The sequence below is a fragment of the Rhipicephalus sanguineus genome, chromosome 11, assembly GCF_013339695.2.
Source record: "Rhipicephalus sanguineus isolate Rsan-2018 chromosome 11, BIME_Rsan_1.4, whole genome shotgun sequence".
Lineage (NCBI taxonomy): Eukaryota > Metazoa > Arthropoda > Arachnida > Ixodida > Ixodidae > Rhipicephalus > Rhipicephalus sanguineus.
The window spans coordinates 98,335,852-98,359,935 of record NC_051186.1 but is presented as its reverse complement, the minus strand read 5'-3'; the positions used below and the strand labels follow the sequence as shown (position 1 = coordinate 98,359,935).

At 45.1% G+C, this 24,084-nt stretch overlaps 2 protein-coding genes across 2 annotated transcripts; both read right to left on the bottom strand.

Annotated features, from left to right (window-relative positions):
- Positions 1-5,530: 5,530 nt before the first annotated feature.
- On the bottom strand, positions 5,531-6,085 carry LOC119375265 (sulfotransferase ssu-1-like). Its single transcript, XM_037645447.1, has one exon. It carries the CDS (start codon positions 6,083-6,085, stop codon positions 5,531-5,533), a length of 555 nt encoding a protein of 184 aa, XP_037501375.1.
- Positions 6,086-16,410: 10,325 nt separating this feature from the next.
- On the bottom strand, positions 16,411-17,277 carry LOC119375264 (sulfotransferase 1 family member D1). Its single transcript, XM_037645446.1, has one exon. It carries the CDS (start codon positions 17,275-17,277, stop codon positions 16,411-16,413), a length of 867 nt encoding a protein of 288 aa, XP_037501374.1.
- Between the last annotated feature and the right edge of the window lie 6,807 nt (positions 17,278-24,084).

The window sequence follows — 24,084 nt, the reverse complement described above, 5'->3', positions numbered from 1 at the left end:
CGCCGATTCAGTGCTGGAAAACTTCGAGAACAGCATCAAGAAGAAAGACAATCGGTACGAAGTCGCGCTACCGTGGAAGGAAAGGGTTGACCTGGCAGAGAACTATGCAGTTGTAGCCAAACGTCTGCATAGTTTGATTAAGAAACTTAACAAGGACAGCGAGCTCTTGAAAAGATACGATGAGACTATTAGACTGTACCTCGATGAAGGATCTGCTGAAAGAGTACCGGAAACAGAAGAGCATCCACTTGGACCCCTGTATTATATGCCACATCGAGCTGTAATACGAGAGGACCGATCTACTACGAAGGTACGCATCGTATTCGACGCATCCTCTCACGAATCTGGTTCAAAGTCTTTGAATGATAACCTGGAAGCTGGCCTAAATCTAAATCCTGACGTAGTGACCCTACTGCTTCGCTTCCGACGCTACAAGGTAGCGATGAATGCCGATGTCGAGAAGGCGTTCCTACAGATTGGCCTGAGAGAACCAGACAGAGATGCGCTCCGCTTTTTGTGGTTGAAAACTTCCCCACAAGTAAACAGCCCAATGCCGGAAATAGAAGTTTGGAGAATGACTAGAGTGCCCTTCGGAGCTACTTCAAATCTTTTCCTACTGACTGCTACTTTGAAGTACCACTTCAAGTCCATAGAAACCCTCTATCCTGCGACAGCTCGAAGATTGCGAAGCTCCACATATAGGGACGATCTTCTGATTGGAGCCGACACAGCTGAAGAAGCTATCCAGATGCACAAAGAAATAATTGAGGTCTTCAGGCAGGCTTCCATGAACATTCGCAAGTGGACCAGCAACGATCCTCTCGTATCTGCCGCCTTCAAACAAGGAATCACTTCACAGGAAAAATCTCTTTGCTCACCTTCTGGACCTCTGAAAGTACTGGGACTTCATTGACACAAGAAGACGGATACATTTTCGTTCAAGCCCCAGGATATCCTCCAGTTCATACAGGAGCATCGGATTACAAAACGCTTTGTGCGTCAGGCTGTTGCAAGGATCTACGACCCTTTGGGGATTCTTTCACCTTTCATAGTACGGGCGAAAATCTTGTTACAAGATCTATGGAAGGAAAACGTCGACTGGGATGAAACGTTGCCACCCAAATTGCCTGCTGTCTGGCTGAAATGGAGCAAGGAGGTAATCACGCTTAGTGACCTCAGTATTCCAAGGTTCCTAGCAGCCGGCGGAGAAGGCCCGTACCAAAAGGCAGCATTCCACATCTTTTCTGATGCAGGCGAGTCGGCATACGGGGCTGCAGCCTACGTTCGTACGGCCGACTACAGTGGCACCGTCGGTACTATGCTACTGATGGCAAAGACCAGAGTTGCGCCGTTAAAGACGGTCACTCTAGCGAGACTGGAATTGATGGCAGCATTGCTTGCAGCCCGAATGTAGGCCTACATCGTGAAGAATTGCGACCTTGGAATTGGTGAAGCAACATTTTGGTCCGATTCCCAGGTTACACTTTGCTAGATTAACAAGGATCCCGTTTCCTGGAAGGAGTTTATGCGGAACCGGACGCAAGAAATCAGAACTTTGACTGAGTATACCAGATGGCGATATTGTCCTGGAAAAGAAAACCCCGCCGATTTCCTCACTCGAGGCTTGTCTGCACTCAAAGTGAGTCAGTCGCAGTTGTGGTGGTTTGGACCTAGATGGCTTGCAATGTCTGATACGTGCTGGCCCGTGTACGGGGGAACGACTGACATCGGAAACTGAAAGTTCGAGGCAGCTGAGACAGAACTAAAGGTCAGTACCCATGCTGTTAATACGAGACCATTGCTGCCATCGCTGATTGAAATTGAACGATTCAGCAGCCTCAGCAAACTTCTAAGAGTGACGGCACGGGTCTTCCGTTATGCCAAAAGGTTGAAGAAGGAAAATGAGGAAATTGCTGTGGAAATTCAGCAAGCGGAGTTCTATTTGCTTCGAGAACAGAGATCTCACTTTGGTAAAGAAGCAGGCTGTGTCGCGAGCAAGAAACCACTCCCTTTACAAAGTCCACTTGGGCATTTTAGACTGTTTACGCATATAAACAAACACGGGCCTCTTCGGATACAAGAAAAAGCTCCCAGGGCTGAAGACTCGTACAGTTCTCGCCATCCCATCCTCCTACCAAGAGACTCACTCCTCAGTATGCTGATAATCAATCATGCTCACTCAAAGGTCTTCCACGGGGGAGTTCGAGACACTCTGACTCAAGTTCGAGAACGATTTTGGATTCTTCAAGCACGACAGTCTGTGAAGAAAACGATAAGACGGTGTGTCATCTGCCTACGCCTACAGAGTAAACCTGTTGAGCAATCTTCACCTTGTATCACCTTGGGTTGCACCTCAGGATCGTGCTACTCAAGCCCCTCCGTTCCCCGTGAGTGGAGTTGACTTTGCCGGGCCACTATACATCAAAGGGCATTCCCATGAGCGCCCTACATCGCTCTTTTCACGTGCACGGTGACAAGAGCTGTTCACTTGGAACTGGTTGAAGACTTGACCATAGTGAATTTTCCTTGCGCCCTGCGGAGATTCGTATCACGGCGTGGTTTCCGTCACACTATCTACAGTGACAACGCACGAACATTCGTCAAAGCGTCCAAGGACCTACAGAAGCTTTGGCGAACGATAAGACACCCCGACGTACTCGCCTTCTTTTCCTCCTCGAAGATCCAATGGAAATTCATTTGCCCGAGCGCTCCTTGGTGGGGCGGGTTCTACGAGAGACTCGTTCGTTCTGTAAAAACCTGCTTGAAGAAGATGCTTGGGCGACGGCTTGTCAGTCGGACAGAGTTAGTTACACTGCTAACAGAAGTGGAGGCCGTGGTGAATTCTCGACCTTTGACTTACGTGTTCAACGACGTGGATGAACCGTACCCCCTATCTGCAGCAGATTTTCTCGTTAGAAGGAGACTGACAACGCTACCACATTACGAACTGAAAATCAACACCGAGTCTACCAACGATGCACTGAAGAAACTTTGGAGCAAGCGAGAAGATGATTTGCAAGCATTTTGGTCTCGTTGGTATAAAGAGTACCTTAATGAACTCAGGAACTTTACATCCAACCAAGCCAAAAGAAATGACTCTTTGAAGAAAGGCAACGTAGTTCTCCTCGGGGATAAACAGCTTCCAAGGCAACTGTGGAGTTTGGCCCGTATATAGGAACTGATCAGCGGACGCGACAGCATTGTCAGGACCGGCTATTTATGCTTGCCCGACGGCTCTATTGTGAAGCGGCCCGTACAGCTACTTTCCCCGTTGGAAGCCAACTAACGTCATCTGTCGGCGCGGGAGACTGTTGTGACTTCCTTTTCTCCGTCATTCGTCTACAGATGACCAAACATCGTCATTATGGATGCTCCTCACGAGCTGACGCATGCTCACGTGGCAGCGCTGGCTCGCTCTCTTCTTTTCTTTTTTTTCTATTTCCATTAAAGCGGTTCATCTTGCAAGACGTGTTTTTGGCTCGATGTTAACCGCGCCGCTGTTAGAAGGCTGAGAGGTCCAACAAGCATGGCATAGCCATGTGTAGTATGTATATGAAGGGGTGTGGAAGGGAGGTGAAGGTGACGAAGAGCGAATAGGCTTGGGCAAAATGTGGAGTATAGCATAGCCATGAATAGTATGGTATAGCAAGTGGTGCGAAAGGAAGTGAGGGAAGGAGGAGAAAAAGGAGGAGGGGAATGCCACCAGCTCCGCTACTTCCTCACTCCTCCCACCACTAGTGCGTAGGTGCCGCAAGTTTTCTTACTCACCTGTTGGCTTTTATTTGTATAAGAGGTTAATAATGGTAATAAATGCATCCTCGCTCACTTTGCAGAGCATTGTTTCTAGTTGCACAGCCGAAACTTTCCCTCCGAATGTTGAGCCGGTATGCCGCGACCTGCTTCCCTAATGCTTAAAGGGACGCTAAAGAGGAACAATGAATTGGTTTACATTGATAAAGTGTGCTCGGAGAACTCTTGTGTAGTTTATTTCCCCGCCATAGGTTTATTATTAGAGGAGAAAACCAAGTTCAAAGTTTCATTTTTAAATTTAGCGCCGAACTTTGTAATTCGTGACGTAAAAGACTTCAAAGAGCATTTAACGTATTGTGGCGCCACTGGCTCGACGAAATTTCCACAAACTCGTTATGTCAAGTCTCTAACCCCCTCAGAGGACAATGTACTTCGATTTAAGCGATTAGGAACTACGTAGGCCCAAAAAGGCGCTTTAGCGTAACGTAGAGTCTCACGTGGTCAAATGTCTGAAGCAAGTACTTGCCTGCTTCATCTCAACTATCCAATCAACGCGCCGACAAAGCAATGGGCTTACGATCAATGCCAAAAAAAAAACGAAATATATGTTATTCCACTCCCGTACAAATCCTACTCCACATGATTTGCAACTCTACATCAATAATTGCTCCCTGGAATGTACTGATTATTTTACTTACCTTGGTGTTGTTCTGGACAGCTGTTTAAATTGGCAGACTCAGATAGATGCAGTCAGGTCAAAACTAGCTTCGAGTTGTTACGCCCTTTTGCAAGCTCGTGAATATTTTGATACTGCAATTCTGTGCATTTTGTATTTTGCCTTAGTTAACTGCCACCTTCTGCACTGCGTAGAGTCCTGGCGTTCGACGTATGACTCTTATCTTGAGCCAGTACGACGGCTGCAAAAACGGGCTATACGCACGATAACTTTCTCACATTACTACGAACATAGCAAACCACTGTTTTCTAGGTTGAAGATCTCACCGTTTGATGATGTGCGAAAACTAAGATTAGCTATATGTATTAACAGTGTCGTTAGGAACAATGAACAATTCCCTATTTTATTACTGTGTATATCCCCCGACGCCTAACTAGGAACCAAACTTTTAACAACTTTAATATACCCCCCACAAAAAACGCCTATAGCAAACGTCTACTACAATATATCGGAGTAACAATTTGGAATGGCATACCGCATTATATAAAGAATATCCAGAACTTTTCCAGATCCCTGAAGAAATACTACTTTGAAGTGTTTTTCTCTGCATGAGTTGACTGATATACTTTGGGCTGTAATTTTTCATCATGTATATATATTGCCCTTTATGTGTTTTGTGCTTTCAATGAAAGATGTTGCAATACCCTTGTTCTCTTAATTAAGCTATATTTGATACTTGTATCTACAAGATCCATTCTACAGTTCTGTACGCCGCTAATAACCAAGTTTCTGTGTTTAATACAAGTTATGTACTTCCCTTTTCTCTTTCTTCAATCGGATTCAAGCGACTATTGTTAGCAGAAAAACATTATTTCTTGTATGAAAATATCAAATTTGAATTGTTTACTTCTATTTATTTTAATTAGAAGTATTACAGTTTCAGTTATGTATACTTCCAATGGGACCCGCACTAGCCTTTGGCCATGGGGCCATACAGTTTGTGCTTGTTTTGTATAAGATATGTGTGCAATAAAGAACATTCATTCATTCATTCATTCAATGCCTCCGAAGAGTGTCATCCAAGAGTACGCCCCATAATTCTCATTACGGAAGATCCAAGTCTTTCCACAAGTTCATTACGTCACACCCCTTGGTCTTCTGCGCTATCCAGGCTTTAGTCGTGGTAAAAAACTCTGCTGTGTAGTGAGTGCGCCACTCTCCAATGTGCCCCTTGCGCACGAAAGTGGTACCCTCGTGCATTTCATTCTTGTCTACTCTCAATCCCTTGAAAGACTCCAGAGATATAAGCAATTTGCTGGGCGGCAGTTCTCCCAGTGCTTTCACACGCTCAACAGGGGTGTAGTCGAAGATTTTCTTCATGTTTCCAAGACATGATGACTGCAACACCTTTTCGTAAAACTGCTTGTCCTCGCGTAAGGCCCTACCATGTTCATCGCCGAGAAAATCGGCAATCTTGAGAACTACCTCACCCGTGTTCTTCTTCAGCTGCTCGTACGTAATGAACAGCACGTTTGGTTGATTTCTAATCTCGTACCAGGGAATGAGGTGGTTGAAGTAGTCGCCGTAGACGGTCTTCCCGGAGTGGAAAAGCTTAAGAAACGCGCCAAAGGACACGTCTTTTACGCGTCTTGGTGTCATGCCTTTAAAGAAGTAATAGCACGAAACGGAGCTGTCATAAGGGTTCCTGGCTACGTAAATATACTTCGCTTGCTCGGAGAACACCATATTGCTGAGCGGGAGGTGCGTGGTCAAGGGTCCTATTCGCTCAGATCTCACGACACTCTCTGCCCCCAACAGCTCCATCAGTGGAGAGCAGAGCATGTATTCAGCCGGGTTCTTGGGCGGCTCCGCTTTCGTCAAAATGTGGGCCACAATGTACTGAACTCACGTCGTGCCACATTTAGGGTAAGTGACGATGACGACGTCGCTTGTGCTGGGCTCGTACTGCATGGCCGAACGCACGTTGTCTTCTGAAAACATGGTCGGCATAGGGACGTTGTCAATGTCGACGAAATCATCAGGGTCCATAATGGTATACGTTCGCCTGCACAAGAAGAACCAGAATGGTGAGGACAAAGCAGCGAAGTGAATCCACGAACAATGTGAGTGAAACAGGGGATACTTCTTGCGTGTCCTAGAAAGAGAAGAGACGCAATTGTGGGGCGTGATAATGGTAAAGATAGATAGAAGAGAGTGAAAATTAAAGGGAGAGAGGCCACCCTGGTGCTAGTAACCGGCTTTCTATAGGATAATGTGAAACAAAGAAAATGTAGCATTAATGCGCTACTGTAAATAACTAAGACGGGCCCCGAAAGGAGCACATCGAAATTGATATTAAAGAACAAGTTGAGAAAGCATTGCTGAACATTGCTACGAAAGATTACACGTATTTTGGCTACACAGGCGACGGGCTCGTTACTGTTCCGTTCGCAAGCACGGTGCCTAAATGCTTTTTTTTAAATATTCCACATAAGTTCCTAAAAGGCCATATTTTGACAACGGCCATTCAGCAGTTCTAACAGTATTTCATACAAAGAAAGTCCATTTGTAGAGCTTTTTGTGCAAGGAAATACGTGGTGACTGCCACAATACAAAAACAAGGTGCCCGCATTCGTTTGGCTTTTGTTGTCGAAGCAGCGCACCTCCCAAGTGGAACACTTCGGAGTTGTGCCGTAGCGGCCGGGATCGAGCCCGCGTCTGTCCGGCCTGCAGCGAGCCACCGTAACCAGTACTGTATCACCGTGGCAGAAATTTTGCAGTTTCACTTTCTTAGCCTACAATAGCGAAATAATGGCGTTTAGCCAACCCAAGCGAATAATAACCAGTGGTAGGGAGACCTTGTAATACGCGTGCAAATACGGTAGGCGATGACGCCACCGCTCCCTATAGATGTTTCGTTCAAGGTTCGCGGTTTGCAAGAGCGATGGTATGCAATATGTTCAACCCACGTGACACATTTTCGTCTAAGTCAAATTCTTGGTGTGCCTGCGCATGCATTGCAACGCTTCTGAATGGGGAAGGCTTCAGGATTTAGTGTTCGCGGTTTTATTTATGCAGTTTAACTATGATGTTTTGGCGTGATGTTACAATATATAAAAAGAGATTAAAGACAAGGAATGGACAAACGCATCTAATTCATCAAGCAACCAGCCAAAATACGCATACCTAAACACTGTGTGCGTTTTGTGTAAGTCTTGTCGTTTTAAGTGCCGATCACTTTAGCGGCCGGGATTGTAAACCATCCGCGATTTCATGTGGCTTGGTCAGCACGCGATTGCTCCTCTACCGCCGCTTCTCCAGCGCCTTCGTCGCTACATCTGACGAGGTAAACAACCTCACGGAACTTGCTGCAGACGACAAGTATCTAACTGCCGTAACAAGCAGGACGACGACAAAGCGCAGCAAAAAGTAGCGCCCAAGTCGCGCACAGAGTTTGCGAATCTCCCCAACAAGATTCTACTTGTCCCGGAGAAACGCTGCATGATTACCTAAAAAATTGACGTCATCGACGGTTTGGTAAAAGCAGCAAGGGGAACACTACGAAGGGGAACCGCTGGGTGCCCGTGGTACGCCGCACCTAAGGTTTCGAAATAGTGGAGCTGTATGTAGCGCACGATTTAGAACTACACCAATCACTACAAAATGTTTAGCCCCGTTCCTTGTAACACTTACGAACAAGCCCAACTGTCCGCATGCGTGGGCAGTTTCTTGCTGGAGGTTTCCGTTTTGTATTGAAATGATCGGGTCTCCTTGTCCGAGTGTGTCGCAGGCTTTCTGCTTCCCTTGCACTTCTCGTTATCTTCGTTTCACTTGTTCTGGAAAAGTGATACAGACTCCCACACAGTTGCGTCAACTTTGATGAACATTTACACTGGCATGAGCAAGTAAAGAGTGTGTGCGCAAAGGTAGCCTATGGCTGCTATTCGCTAATAAAAGCTCGCCAATATTTTCCACAAGCTATACTTCGCACACTTTACTTTTCATTGTGTCACTGTCACATAGGTTACTGTCTGGAATCGTGGGGTGTGACGTACAACACTTATCTAAAAACTCTTGAACGACTTCAAAAGCGTACACTGAAAATCATAAGCCAAGGTGAATCAGTAGGTAGTATTTTCCAATCACAACGCATTCTCTCGGTTCCGATGTTGCGCGACTACAAAATTGCCGTTTCAGTAAATAACATAATTAATAGAAATTCACCTTTGCCTGCTGATCTTTTTTCAATTCCTAAACGCAATACGCGACATGCTTCGAATGGTAATTTCAATCTGCCCAAATGTTTTAATGTTTACGGAGAAAGACTAATACAATTTAATGGAACAAAAATATGGAACACGGTCCCCCTAGAGATTAAAACGGCACGTAATTTCAGCATGGCATGTAAATCATTTTTTCTGTGGAGTCAAGACATGTAAGCATGTGTGTGTTTGATTCGATTTTCATTGTATTGTTCTTTTTTAATAAGTGCCTATGTATAGCAAGCTAGTTGCAAGCTAATAAGTATGCATGTCTGCAGGAAAAAATGTATTACTTTGTTGTCTGTATTTATATGATTGCTTTTGTTTGGTTGTCTGTATTTATATGATTGCTTTTGTTTGGTTTTTCAAAGCTGACCTGTACATTTTTTTTTATGTTGCACATTGTATTGGACCGGCCACTAGCCACTTTAGGCTATCGGTCCAAATAATCCCTGTAATCGTATATATCTATTCATGAAAATAAAGTTTTCTTTCTTCTTCTTCTTCTTCTTCTTAACTGCAAATGTTCGAGTCGGAGTAGGAATAGCAAGGTATTGTACATCGAGTAAATAACGTTCAACCTGAGTCTTCTACTTTGCGCACATGATCTATGTACCTGTATGCTCTACGACAGCGACGAAATATCATCATTGGTTTAACCGCAGGCAATGCAACCATACCGCAATAGTCAAAACAAAAAAAAAACACCGCCCAAGCACTACGTACAGATAGTTACCCATTGAAGTTAAAACATGCAGCCCTAGTGTTTAGCGGTGCGTTAATTCCCTGCGAACACGGTCTCACCAATGCCACGTTGGCGTTGTTGCTGTTGTTGACACGTCTTTATTCACATTGGTATCCTTGTAGGGCTGTGGTGAATGTAGGGGAAGAGGCTAGATATATATTTTTTCAAAAATGCACCGCCATACCTACAAAGGAAATGATGTTATAGGAGCTTGCTCGGAGGTGATCGGGTAACGCGCGAATGCTCTGTACACATTCCTCTACCATCATATATAGACGTGACAACGTTGTTATATATGCATTACATACACAATGTTTATTATTTACAGTTCGATGCACTATATACATTTTGATGAAGTATATATACATTTGGTTGAACTATGAACATTGTATGTACACAAGAGAAGTTCTTTTACAAAGTACAAGAAGGGGGGGGAGGGCGTCCCTCGATGAGCTTAGGGACTCGTTTCCTTTTGGAGATGATTGCTTTATGATCAGTAAATTATGTTGCCATGGGATCATCGATGTTGGGACGCAATGGAAAGTTCGAGAAGACAACATCGATACAGGTGCCCCTGATGGTGGTGGGACGTTTGCAGTCGAACGATACGCATCGGAGAGCGTAACGTGACATCATGTGTTGGACTAGCCAATCGCTTTGCATGATGTCAACGTTCAGATCTTCGACGAGTATGAAGGGACCGCGTTTGAACTCGGTGCTGTATCGATGCATTTGCCTTCTCGATGTACTTGGCGACGTGTCCTTTTGACATGTTCGGTGCCAAGTACATGGCCATGACTACTATCCCGAATGAGAGATTCACAGCAGCGTGCTCCCCGTTATGGCTGTGCCTGGTTATTGGCAACGCGAGATCTTCCCGATCTGCTGCTGCGTTGCGAGCCCGTCGGGCTCGCAACGCTGCAGCACTCCAACGCTTCCCACTCGCTACTTGCAAGTGTCGATTACAAAAATTGGATGCCGTATACGCTCACTTAATTTTTATTTGTACAATTCTGGTCTGGTAACCTCTCCTTCATGCTGTTATTGTCTAGAGTCTAAATACATTGATTATTTCTACTTACCAGCTATAGTTTCACTAGCCATAAGAAAAAGCATTTCGAAAATTTCTCTGGATTCTCAAAATATTCATTCCATTGAGAAGCCTTCTCGAGGCTACAGCAACAGGAACGCCTGCCTAGCCGAATACGAACTTACTGATGGCAGAAGAGGAATTCTTTGTTAATGTTATTCCAAATCAAAATTTGGTACTTCGACATTGCTCTAACTAGTTGATTGTTTTCCACGTTATTGTATTATTCTTGTCTTTATTGTTACATAAACTACTCATTCTTCAATTTTCGTTTATACCCTAGCCGACTGATTGATTCATCATCCTTTGTCTGAATTCAATTCAAGATATTTCGCCTTATATTAACTGCCGGTTGCATAGCCAATCCCCCTTAGAGGTGGTAGGAGGTGGGAGTAGAGTAGGAGCCAAGAATCAAGGCACAAGCAAGCAAGCAATCAATCAAGCAAGCAAGCAAGCAAGCAAGCAAGCAAGCAAGCAAGCAAGCAAGCAAGAGAGCCAAAGAAACAGGACAGCGTTCATGACTCTAGCTGGGACGCTACAGCCACAGCCACAGATATTTCGGCCATGTTTATCCTGTCGAAGGCACAGCTACTTCGGCCGATTTCACATTGCCTTCTTCCGCGCTACAAGGGTTTTAGTGGTGCGCGAGTGCGAAGACAAGTTGGAACCCTCCTGGCACCTTACGTGGTGGGAAGCCGTTGGCAAAGTGTAACTTGTCTGGTCATCCACGTCCACTCTATTGAATGGCTCATTTTAATCATAATAACAAGGTGCACCTGTTAATTGTATGTCAGAATCTTGCCCGGCGCGCAAATACACATGTGGAACTTAGTTTCGCACGCAGCATCAGCACGAGCAGGTTGTCGGAACGAAATGTTTTTCGTTTCGGTTTTAGTTTCGTTCCACCGCAAAATGTTCCGTTTCGTTTCTGTTCCGGATCGAAAAAAAATGTTCCGTAACGGTTCGTTACGGTTTTTTTTTATGCAAAAATTTGAAGTAAAGGTAATCATAAAAAAACATTGGATTTGTGATGTAGTTACTTGCCCTCCTCTTAAGAAGGTGAGACAAGGGTAAAACACGTTCTTCAGAGGAGCGGAAGTAACTGCACCACGAATTCCTACCAACTAGCACACGCCAGCACTAATTTCAAAGTCACAGTATTTATTTTCTCAAAAGACAAATACGAATTTTTTTAGTGGGCTCAATGCTTTGCTCCAAGGGAGTGAGCACGATATCAGAAGCGTCGTCGAGTGTACTCTCTGAAGTGCGAGACCGCTGTTCTGATAAAAATATAGCCAGGCCTGCGCGGAACACGCAGCACAGCCACAGCGAAAGCTGGAAGAGGGCACTTTGTAGAGCCCGTTGTAGAGTCTCTTGAGGCAACTGATACAGGTACATATGCAAGGTACCCACTACGCCATCAATCATTGCAATTTTTCTGAAGTGGCGAAGTTAGTTCTCGTTATTAATCAACTTGGCTTTATTGTCTGTTAGTTCTCCTTAACAAAGTTCCCACTATGCCATTTTTGTCATTATTCGGAGAATCGTGGTACCCGCTACACATCTGTAAGTCATTATGTGCCATTAGTGCTGTGCCTGATGATGACGAAGTAATATGGCTGGGCACTTTACAGTGGGTGGGAAGCAGCGTTGCGAAATGGGCGCCTCCATTCCATTCCAATTCCATTCCGGGGAATGAGAACTTGCCGCAGTTGGATTCCTTTCAATTCCTGGGAATGATAAGCTTAGCCCATTCGGACTCTGGGAATAGCCGGTCAGCAGCTCAATTCCATTCCTGCAATTCTTCAACGTAGGAAAGCCATCTTGATAGTTTTATCAAGTTAAGAATGAACGCCCCATAAAGCTGATGCCACTCGATGCATTAAGAACTGCAAAAGTACGCAAAACACGTTACCAAGGTCGAGGTATAGTAGCTGGGTGACATAGCTGACATAGCTGGTAAGAAAGTGAAACTATGTGTGAGTGTTCTCGCCCGTTATCTTGTTTCTGCCTCACGATACTAATTAGTTTGGGTGTTTCTATATTTCAGTAAGCGTGCCGTTTTTCGGCATGTACATGTATGTGTTAGCTGTAGATTGGCATACGTCCGGATTGTGTTGGGGAGGGAGTGTCACAGTGACGTAATTACGCATTCTGGATACCAACTAAAGCAGATGGGCACGCCATTTTTTACTGTCCAATAGTTGGGAATAATGTGTGGGTAGGGCTGTGTTACTGTTTCTCACATGTAAGTGAGTCGCACTCTGCTGTGTGTTTGGGCTTTCGTTGTAATAATGTTCGTTTGGAAAAATTGCGCCACATTTGCATATGTGCAATGTGGTTGTATTAAATCTGTATAAATAGTATTGCAAGCGACCACGATCTGACATGAAAAGAGTCGGACATTTATAGGGGGAACAAGTCTTGAATTTTGTGCTTAATTGTAATTATAGAAAATAATGTGTACCCAGCTCCTTCGGTCTGCCAATATTCGTGCAAACACGAATTCAAAATATTAGTAAACTCAGTCTGTATTGATCAAATCAATGTGTTTTCGTAATGGAAGAAAAACTGCTGCAGCTACGCATTAGTGGTGCGAAGAGTTGGAGAACAGCAGATCTGGTGTCCTTCCCGTCCTCCTTTCCCTCCCCCTCTTTGCATGGCTATGCTATGTTTTACCCTCCCCTCCTCCTTTCTCTCCTTGTCAACTTCCCATCACCCCTCACTTCCCTTTCCCATCCCACTGGTATTCTATACTATGCTATACAGTACATGGTTATGCTACGGCTTACCCTCTCACCTCCTCCTCCTCCTTTTGCTCCTCGTTTCCCTTCGCCGATGCCTTGATTCCGCAGTGCCTGCATGACTGCTGATGTCTCCACCGAATCAAATGCCTTCTCGTAATGTATGAAGGCTATGTATAGGGGTTGGTTGTATTCCGCGCATTTCTCTATCAACTGATTGATAGTACTAATATGGTCTATTGTTGAGAATCCTCTACGAAATCCTGCCTGGTCCCTTGGTTGATTGAACTTAATGTCGTATTATTTCTGTTAGCAATTACTTTTGTAAATAGCTTGTAGACAACGGACGGTAAACTTAGGGCCTGTAATTTTTCAGGTCCTTGACGTCCCCTTTCTTATGGATCAAGATGATGTTGGCATTCTTCCAAGATTCTGGTATCCTCCCCGTCGAGAGGCACTTCGTATACCGGGTGGCCAGTTTCTCTAACATAATCTCTCCACCGTCTTTCAACAGGTCTGATGTTACCTGATCCTCACCAGCTGCTTTGCCTCTTTGCATTCCCTTTAGGGCTTTCTTTACTTCTCCTGTCAATACTGGTGGGATGTCAGATTCCTCTGCGCTATTACTCCTTCTTACGCTATCATCCTGAATGCCTTGGCTGCTGTACAGATCTCTGTAGAACTCTTCCGCTACCTCAGCTATTCTATCCATATTGTTTGTGACCTTGCCTTCCTTGTCCCTTAATGCATACATCTGATTTTTGCCTATGCACAGTTTTGTCTTCATAGCTTTGAGGCCTCTTCCGTTCTTTAGAGCATGCTCAATTCTCTCCATATTATACTTTCTTATGTCGGCTACTTTACGCCTATTGATTAACTTCGAAAGCTCCGCCAGCTCTATTTTGTCTGTTGCATTTGAGGCTTTCATAGCTTGACGTTTCTTAATGAGGTTTTTCGTCTCTTGGGATAGCTTACCAGTGTCCTGTCTAACGACTGTACCCCCGACTTCCACTGCACACTCCTTGATGATACTAGTCAGATTATCATTTATTGCGTCAACGCTAAGGTCGGTTTCCTCAGTTAAAGCCGCGTACCTATTCTGAAGTGAAACTCTGAATTCCTGAACTTTCCCTCTCAAAGCTAGTTCATTAATCGGCTTCTTGCGTATCAGTCTGCCGTTCCTTCCTCACGTCAAGTTGAATTCTAGATCTTACCATTCTATGGTCACTGCATCAGATCTCGTTAACTATTTCCACATCCTGTACAATGCCCGGATGGCCGCACATTATGAAGTCTATTTTCATTTTTAGTTTCGCCATTAGGACTCCTCCACGTCCACTTACGAGTAGCCCCTTTTCTGTAGAAGGTATTCAAGATGCGGAAAATATTGCGTTCTGCAAACTCTACTAGTAACTCCCCTCTGGCGTTTCTAGAGCCGATGCCATATTCCCCAACTGCATGATCTCCAGCCTGCTTCTTGCCTACCTTTGCATTAGTCGCCCATCAGTACAGTATACTGTGTCTTTACCTTACTCATTGCTGATTCTACGTCTTCGTAGAAGCGTTCAACCATTTGATCATCATGGCTGGATGTAGGCGCGTAGGCCTGTACCACCTTCATCTTGTACCTCTTATTAAACTTAATTACGATACATATCACCCTCTCATTAATGCTATAGTATTCCTCTATATTGCCAGCTATATCGTTATGAATAAGCAATAAAGTACGCGGCGGGCGCGGAACAAGGCGATCCTCGGCCGCGGAGCAAGCGAATCCTTGCCGTGACGTCACATCGCCTCGACTGCCGCGCCGCCAGTGTTCGTTCTCGGGGCTAATAAGGCGCGTTAGTAAAGGCTCATACATGAGCGTTCATGGGGCAGTTGTTAAAACGCCCGACTCCCATAGGTCGCGGACCGACTACCAGGTCATCAATTTAACAATTTTTTTTCTGTTCCTTTCCTTTGTCATCTGTGCGTGTGCAATTTACCGACGTCATATCCGTGACGGAAATCATGTCAGTGAAGTCTTTGGGGGACCCCGGCATAAGAAGCTTTCGTGTTGAAAACACGGTTGGACCTTCCATCATAAATCGGTATAACACCGACATAAAGTGAAATGTGTCCTTACAGAAGTAGTTCAATGTTTACAGTACATTGATATATGAGAGCTTCTTCAATGTCGATTGGTGTTTGGCAGCTATAGCACCGTTTAACGTGTATGCACCGAAGTTTACACTTGGTGGCACATCTCTATCCCGATGACAAGCGCCCATGATCAACAATTAGACAAGATTTTGTGGTAGCTGCAACAGTGAATGGTGAAAGTGTAAAAATTGAAGGACACTTTGTAAATTCGAAAGTGTGTTCGGCAAAAGCCTGTGGCCATTCGACTCCGCCGATGGACGCCGCCGCTGGACGCCGTCGCCACGTTGCGCAACAGTTGCGCAACGCGCGTCGGAAGGAGCAACGTAAGATTTATTTGCCATATCAAGGCCAAGATTTCTAGGCCAAGAGATATATGGTCTCACTTACATAAGTGTTCGTACTGCGATACACGTGAGGCAGGTAGTTGGGCTAGTTGGTATTGAGCATATTTGGACATGGTTACTCGCATAAAAGGGGAAACGACAAGTAAAGAAACGCGGGACCAGGCTAGCGTAGTCCCTTGTTCTTTCATGTCCTTGTCCCCTTTACGCTAGTAGTGATGTCCTATTATGCTCGTACGGTCGCACTAATAGCGTCGCGTTTAATTTATTGTGCATCTCGCATTTGAGGCAGGAAGTGGCATATTTACCGTTATCTTTCGAACTCATCACCGCTATTCTTTAAAGAAACAATAATGAAGATAATCACTGCACGAAGCCCAGTGTGCGTGCCTTCTTCCCTTCGTCCTTGCCTTTTCGCGCCCACATCCAAGAACCTTGGCTGAAAAAGATCTTAAATCAAGACTTTGCAGATACCTTCATAAGAACAGTTTTTTTCAGCGTTGCAGTGCTGTCTGACAGAAGTTGTTTTATCACACTTATATGACAGCCGACGGCACTGGCTTTCAGCACAACGGTCGAAGTTACAGTGGAATTTTGAAGTGCTGTTGCAGTGCGTTGCAGTTTCCTGCGGCAGTGTGGTCTTGTGTTGTGTTGTTGTCATGGTAGGCGGAGATCTTGCCACAGCTGCATTACATCAGAATCTACAGTTTTTCTCGCAATCCAGGCCTTTGTTTTCTTGATTTGGTCTTTGGTGAAGTGCGCTTTCCAGTCACCAACGACACCCTTGCGAACAAAGCCGTGGTCTTCGTGCGTCGGTTCTCGGTGCGCCAGCTTACTCCTGTAGACTTCCATGGATTTGATGGCCCTGTGAGGGGGCAGATTCAACAGGCGCTGGATGACAGTGAACATCTTGCCGTTAAACACCTCCTTCATTTTCTTCAGCATTGTGGCGTCGAGTACCTTCTTCAGCAAAACTGGGTCCTCCCGCAGGCGGTCAGCACAATCGCCGTCTAGGAAATCCGCAATCTTCAGCGTCCAATACTCAGGTTCCTTCTTCATCTGTTCGTAGGTCAGAAACAGAACGTTGTCGTCATGGCGATGCTTGTACCAAGAAAGCAAGTGGTCAAAGTAGTCGCCGTAGGACACACTGCCCGAGACGAACAGCTGGTGAAATTTGGCAAACGAGACGTCCTTAACTCTCTTTGGTGTCATGCTTTTGAGGAAGTAGTAGTACGACACGCATACATCGTACGGATTGCGCGCGACGTAGATGTACTTTGCCTGTTGGGAGTATGGCTGTTTCTCGAACGGTAGGTGCGTTTTGAGAAGTCCAGGCCTGGGCATTTTTTCAGCCGCCTCCGCACCCATCATTTCCATGTATGGAGAGGCTAGCATGAAGTCCTCGAGGTTCGTTGGCGGTTCTCCGTCCGTGAGGACGCTGAGTATTAGATATTGGGTCCAGGTAGTACCGCACTTGGGGTACGAAACGACGAACACATCGTCGGGGCGAGGACTGTAAGCCATGGCGGATTTGATGAGTATTTCGGGGAAGAAGGAGCGGATGCACAAGCCATCGACAAATCGGAGCTGTCCGACTTCCATTTCTCGTGCAGGATTTCTTGAAACCCGTCCCTGAAAAATTGTAGACTATAATAAAAATGTGTCGACAAGTCACTTCTAGCTACTGCAGTGAAATATAACATTTTTAAGCAATACAACTTGAGTGGAATTGCTCCGCCCTTCTAGCAGTGCAGATGAATATGTTCGTACATCTTTTCACGAATGACGTCAGTTATAAGCTGTATTCAGTATATGTTTTAAGCAATGTGCGAAAAAACAGCAATGGTCATTGAGGAAAAAGCTCGTTTCAGAATTCTAGGAATGGGCAATCCTCGCGTTCGAGTAAGACACAATGCTTGTTGACATTATGTAATATTTAACCCGTTTAGGCCCAGTGATTCCAATTGGCATCATCAGTTCTGTACGTCAGTCAGAAACCACTTTGAAAAAGAAATGTGCTCTTCTTGCACTAGAACTCATGTTTAGCATCCGGTCAAATTATGCTGCCAACTTGGTGCACACAAGAAAGGGAGTTCACGCGTGAACAATGAAATCACAGAAATGGTCGCGCTGTTGTCGCAATTCGATGAGTCACCTTCTTTTCTCAGGGTGCAGAAGTATCGCATTTATTTTAGTTTTGTATCGAAAATTTGAGTTTTGGCTATGCGGTAATATGCCTTCCCATCGAAATAATTGTTCAAGAAAATTATTAAGTAATAATTCATATCATAAAATAATAATTAATTCGGACACTAATGACTCTTTATTGAAAAGTGCGAGCACAGATATTTTCATTTTTTGGACTGCCATTATCATGCGAATCTCAAATTAAAAAAAAAAGGTTGCTTACACTGAAAAGAAATGATTTAGACCTGAAAAGCTAGGCTTAAATATCTGGTGCAGAATAAGTTTTGGAAGCTTCCTATAAATGTAAAAAAAGTGAGCTGCGTTTAAGATTCTCAACTACTTCGCGGTGTTGTCTGTACTTCACGTTTTGAACACGCACTAAAGCAGTCAGGTATATGACGTATACTACCGCCAATTATAGGTCAAAATGTCCGTACAGGCTTGCGCTGGGTTCATATCCTATTTACAATGTTAGTCAGGGCTTTCATGTCCCCAATTGACCCAGATATCCACGCGCTACAGCAAAAAAAAAAAAAGAAAGGTGGGTGGCGTTGTGTTTTATGCGTAACAGCACTTTGGGTGGCCGAATTACACTTTTCATGGTATCAGCCAGTCTTCTTTACAGGTACAATTGTGCTAACAAAGGTACAAATTGTTACCTGTTTTTAACACTTTTTCATGTGCAAGCAGGGACCAATACAGACACGAAAAAAGAACACTCTAACGAGTTGACGAGGACATGAAACAGGTGCGTATGAATTTGCACCCGACTCGTGTGTATTTTTTGACTGCCTTTTCTCTTTAGTTACGTTAGGTCTCACGGAAATGTGCTTTTTAGATTTTTCGCTGTGAAATGATGCTCGATCGAACAAATGCGACGCATAGACTGTTCCTAGAAAAAGCCGCTTTACATGAACTCCCAATTTGCTTCTTGCTTATTGACATGTTCAGGAGCATTTTAGGGACTATAGGAGCTTGCCAAGCCTCACAAGTAATCTTTACGAACACCTCCTCAGTTAAGAAGTTCTGAAATCATTTTCCAAGAGTGAAACCATCACTTGAGGAGAAGCGGCCATGCGTGGTTCTCCTGAGGATGCTCTTTTCCCGAGTATATTCACACCTTTATTTTCAACGTTCTGCATGAGATACGGGAGAACCTACGGCCTAGCACCATCCACTCTGCCTGTGAATTATCCTATGGGTTAATCAACCGCAATGCGAAGTAAACCATCTGGCATATTGTGAGCATCTGTTCAACACCACATCGGTTATAAGCAAAAAAAAAAACGCGAGGCCTGCGCGGAAAGCGCTGCACAGTCACAGCGAAAGCTGGAAGAGCGGCATTTCTAGAGCCCGTAACTCTCTTGGGACGAGTACACTAGCAACGCACCCACTACGCCACAAATCAAAATGCCGAAGCATAAGTGAAAGTACAGCGGCCGTGTTCGACTGGGCGTCACCAGAGACGAGCGTGAACATGCGCTTTGCTTGGAAGGAACGAGTTTGCGCAATTTCTAGCAAATTGTTTACTTAAGTTTTCTTTACTAACTGCTCCCTTCTTTTTCAATTGAGATAAGGCAGAACTGATAGATTATCCTATTGGAATCGGGCTAGCAGCACTGCACGTAGCAGGAAAAGGGGATCTGCGTACATACCTGGTGATCGCTGTTCGATGAAGAGAATTTAACGTTCGGTTCTGTGTTTGCATTAATCTTTTACTTGCCGCCTTTTGCATCGCAAAATGAGATGAATTTATTAGCGTAAGCTATTTGGACCTCATTATGCATCCAGTAGAAGCGGGTGAGTATCAAAAAATTGCAGATAGTACTGAATGGCATATGTTGATCAAGAGAACTGCAGCTTACACGGATACACACTACACACAGTGAAGAATATTCTCTTAAGATGGCGACGAAACAAAGCACAGTGCAAGAAAAATACCTTATGCAACGCGAGCACTGACTTGTGAATAGAGAGAGGAAGTTGACAACGACGTGCAAATCTTCGTGACAAAGCTGCGAAGAGGTTAGTGTTCTTGTATTTTATTTTTACTTTGGATGTTCACCCACTTATTAAAATATGTGTATTGATCAAGTGTGCATTTTTTACAGATTCCCACTCAATTAACGCATCCGCAGCGGGAGTGCATTATGTTAGATGAGCAGATGTCCTGGTTTCGGGTACTGTAGTCGACACAATGCGAGTTAAAGAGAATACATTTCAGAATTTCTGATCAGTTGAATGCAGCAACCTCGGTACGAACACTGTGATTTGCCGAAGGGCATTGTGACATGCAAAAAATATACATTTGCATGCACAAGTTGCCATTTCACAGCGTCTCTCATTAACTGTCACTGCATCTATGATCAGTATGTGCGTGCTTCTGCGAGAAAAAAATAGGTACTTACTGTGCGAAATAAAATCTTCAGGGGTCGAGGCTGCACTCTACATTGCAGTCAGTCTTCCTGAAGTCTTCACGCCGACTTTCTAACAATGCCCAGTTCTAGTTGCTCGCGTATATTTCGTGAGGATTTTGAAGCTCGTACTGCGTCCGCTCACTGACGACAGGCATTCGTCAGGTGCAAGAAAGCAGGCGGCCGCGATATCTCCACTTATATTGCCGTAGGGCAATGGCCACGTGATAGCCGAAGCGAAAAGAACACAAAAATGCCCGGAACAACACCACAGAGTCACGCCAGCTAAACTGTGACGCAGAGGCGAGGAGGGCCACGAAACACCCTAGCTGGGGCAAGACGATATCATCCGCCGTGCGCAGGCCCGACCCCTCGCTGTTTGACCCGCCGCGAACAGTTCCAGAGTGATAAAGAAAACTTTGGGCAAGCATTTGTTACGTCAGAAGACGAAGCGATAGCGAATGTTGTATAAGAAAACCTTATTTGGGCTTGGGATAACGCGACAAACTACGCAGTTAGCAGTTCGCCTCCCTCGTTTTTTCTGCAGTTTGCGGCAGTGAACACACATAACGTCACGTAACATTTAAGTTTTTGAAATGTGTGGCCACTACATCGATGCCGCTGATTGTGACTATGCCGCTGTGGTCGTGCAGTGGTTGCGGTTCTCGGCGGCTGGATCGGAAGTCGCGGGTTCGATCGCGGTCGCTGCGTTTGCACTTCGATGCAGGTAAATTGCTAAAGGCCCGTGTACTTAGACTTAGGCGCACGTTCAAGAGAGCCAGACAGTCAAAATTTCCGGAACCCTCCACTGCGATTTGACTGATAATAATATTGTAGTTTTGGCGAGCAGTGCCCCAGAAGTTATTATTACTGATTTGGACGTGCTTGTTACGCGTCTTGAGATCACATAAAGTCAGACAATTTCTGACCGAAAAATGCAATTCTTTTGTATAATTCCTGTTTTTTGTCATTGTACGATTAGTGCCAAGCCTTGTCCCTTATTCCAGCAAATTGCAACACGTAGCTGGAACAGTAGAATCACATGATAATGTTTGTGCGATTCATGCATTCTGACAAGACATTATTCGTGCATATAAGGCGGCCGACGCTCGATGTGACCTCTCGCGAACAGGACTGTGGTGGTTTCTTCAGATACGGCTTCGCTTTGTTTCAGAAGCGCGAATTATGCGCTTTTGCTCATGTATTGATCAAGCGAATATCGTTCAGCGGATCAGCGCGATTGTGCACTTACTTAAATGCCGCTTGTTGTATCTGCAGCTATATCCCGAGTCCTTTTTTGTGCACTTTGTTAGCTCGAGCTCGAAGGGCCACATTTTTAATGCTTGTATGATGGTTGTACTTGGAATTTCCTACAGGACACGGTTCTCTGCGAAATCATTTCTTGTCGTCATTTGTATAAGTACTACTTTCAAGTATGCTGAACATGCGATCTGCCTGCGGCGCTGGCGTTAGCCACGAGTAGCATTTCATTAGCAGCAAAATCTAGCCACCACCAGGTAATCAGCCGTAAGCTAACACTTTTGTAAAAAAAAAGTATGATAACAGGATACATTAATAAACATAGCTCGCACTTGCTCTTCTTAATGAGTCATCCAGTTCAGCTTTATTTTTGCGTGGTTCCTTTCTGCGTGATGTGAACTAAGGCACCATGCCAATTGTTTCTTAATTGTTTCTTAATAATAATGCGGATTAAATAAGCTATGCGAAGGGTTCCAGAGTGCAACACTGCATCAGCAACCATAGCGCAATAAAGAACACGGGACAAGGAAGTGACCAGGACAAGCGCTCACTATCAACAAAGGTTTCTATTGCAGAAACAGGGCATATATAAGCACCCTTTGAAGCTGCGATAATGAAATGAATGAAGGTGATAGACACGTGTCTATGCCAAAAATTCATGCTCTTTCACAGATGAAAGGACAGACGGAATACTGACACATCTGTTACCTGCCCTGGCTATATCTGACGCCTCTACGATTTCTCTGGTCGTTTTGTCACAGTTCTGATACAGAACAGCTGTCTGATTGAACAGTGGAGCGCACTGTCGCTTCGCGTCACACTTCTTACAATGGGCGGCAAGGTGTCCGTCAATGGCAGTGTTCCTGATTTTGTTGTTGTGGTTGAGCAAGCGAACGTTGAGGCATGTGCCAGTCTGGCCTATGTAATGCCTTCCACATGAAAGAGGAATGTTGTAAACAGCGCCTCTTGTGCATGAGACGTAAGCGTTTTTGTATATGTATATGTATGCATATATATATCAAAGCCCCAAAGAAAAGGAATTCAGAAAAATGCTTCCGAAGCGCGGAATCGAACCAGCGACCTATCATTCCGCAGCGCGTGGCGCTAACCACTAAGCCAGAAAGCGCAGATCTTCAGGCAGCTAACGGCGAGCGTTATATACACACCCTTTCCGACGGCAGGACTCAGAGACGGCAGGCGCTTATAGCGTTTCTTCATTACCAGCGAGATGGCGCTAGGAGCCCGACGGGCGCATTTAAAAGTCGTCGGCGAGCTCGCTCGCTTCTTCTTATATATTTACGCAGGGAGAACCTCGCCCTTCCGCTGTCTGCTCGCGCGGTTTTCTCGTGGTGAGGGGCAGAGGGATGTTTCAAGCTTTCACCGTGATGCGCAAGTGGGTATTCTACGCTACAAGCAAGCTCTTAAATATGAATAGTCATTTCAGGTTCAGACTTGACTTGAACAAGTACATTGTCCATTAGTTCTGTATTGATGGCTGAAAGGCCAACAGTTGCCGCTGAGAAGAAAACATTGCGTGCGATTTGAGCAAAAAAATGATAATGTGATGAGGTTGGACTAGTGGTGAAACAATGAGCACAACAGATGTCGTGGTCACCTAGCTTTTCGTGGCTTGGCGAGGTTTTTGCTACGTTTTGCAAGGTATTCCTAAGGTTCTTAGGTGGTGCTAGGTATTACAGTTTTCCTAAGTGTTGATAGGTATTGCTATGTTTTGCTAACTTAGCCCGGCCTTTGATGCGAGAGTCAACTCGCGAAACGGGAACAAGTAATTACAAGGCGAGCTAAACACTTTTTGTACAGTGCATTTGATTGCGTACAACGCTTGGCCTCACCGTCATAACTGTCCTCCTCATCCTCACCTCCTTCCCTTTACACATGGCTATGCTATGCGCTGCTAGCGTACCTGGATAGCCGAGTGGTTACGACGCTCGCCTTCAGATCGCGGATACGCGGGTTGGAATCTCGCCTTGCCAATAATTTTAACACAAAAGCGTTTCATGCCGCGTCCATTACGGCTCCATTGACGTATTTCCGTCACGGATATGACGCTGTAAAATATAAAGCCTAACAGATTGCAAAGAAAAACCTAGAAGAAAAAGTTCCGTCACCGGGAGTCGAAATACTTCACCTCGCTCCGCAGTGGGTGGCGCGAAACGATTAGGGCACAGACGGCACGCGATCGCTACGCTAACGGCGAGCTAATTATATACACCATTGGCCGGTGGTGGTACTCAGAGATCGGTGGTACATCAGCGTGTTCTCGTTATCAATATCGCTTTAAAGGTCGTCGCCCCACGCGTTCCGATGAGCGCGTGCCTCTACAGGGCGTGGTCGCATATCTCTTGATGGCGGTGATTTGTACTTCATGTCTTCTCACCGCAAGTTTGCACTGAGAGCTCGAAAATCACTTCGCTCACTGCAGCGGCCGCTTTTGCGAGAGGAGCGCGTGCTC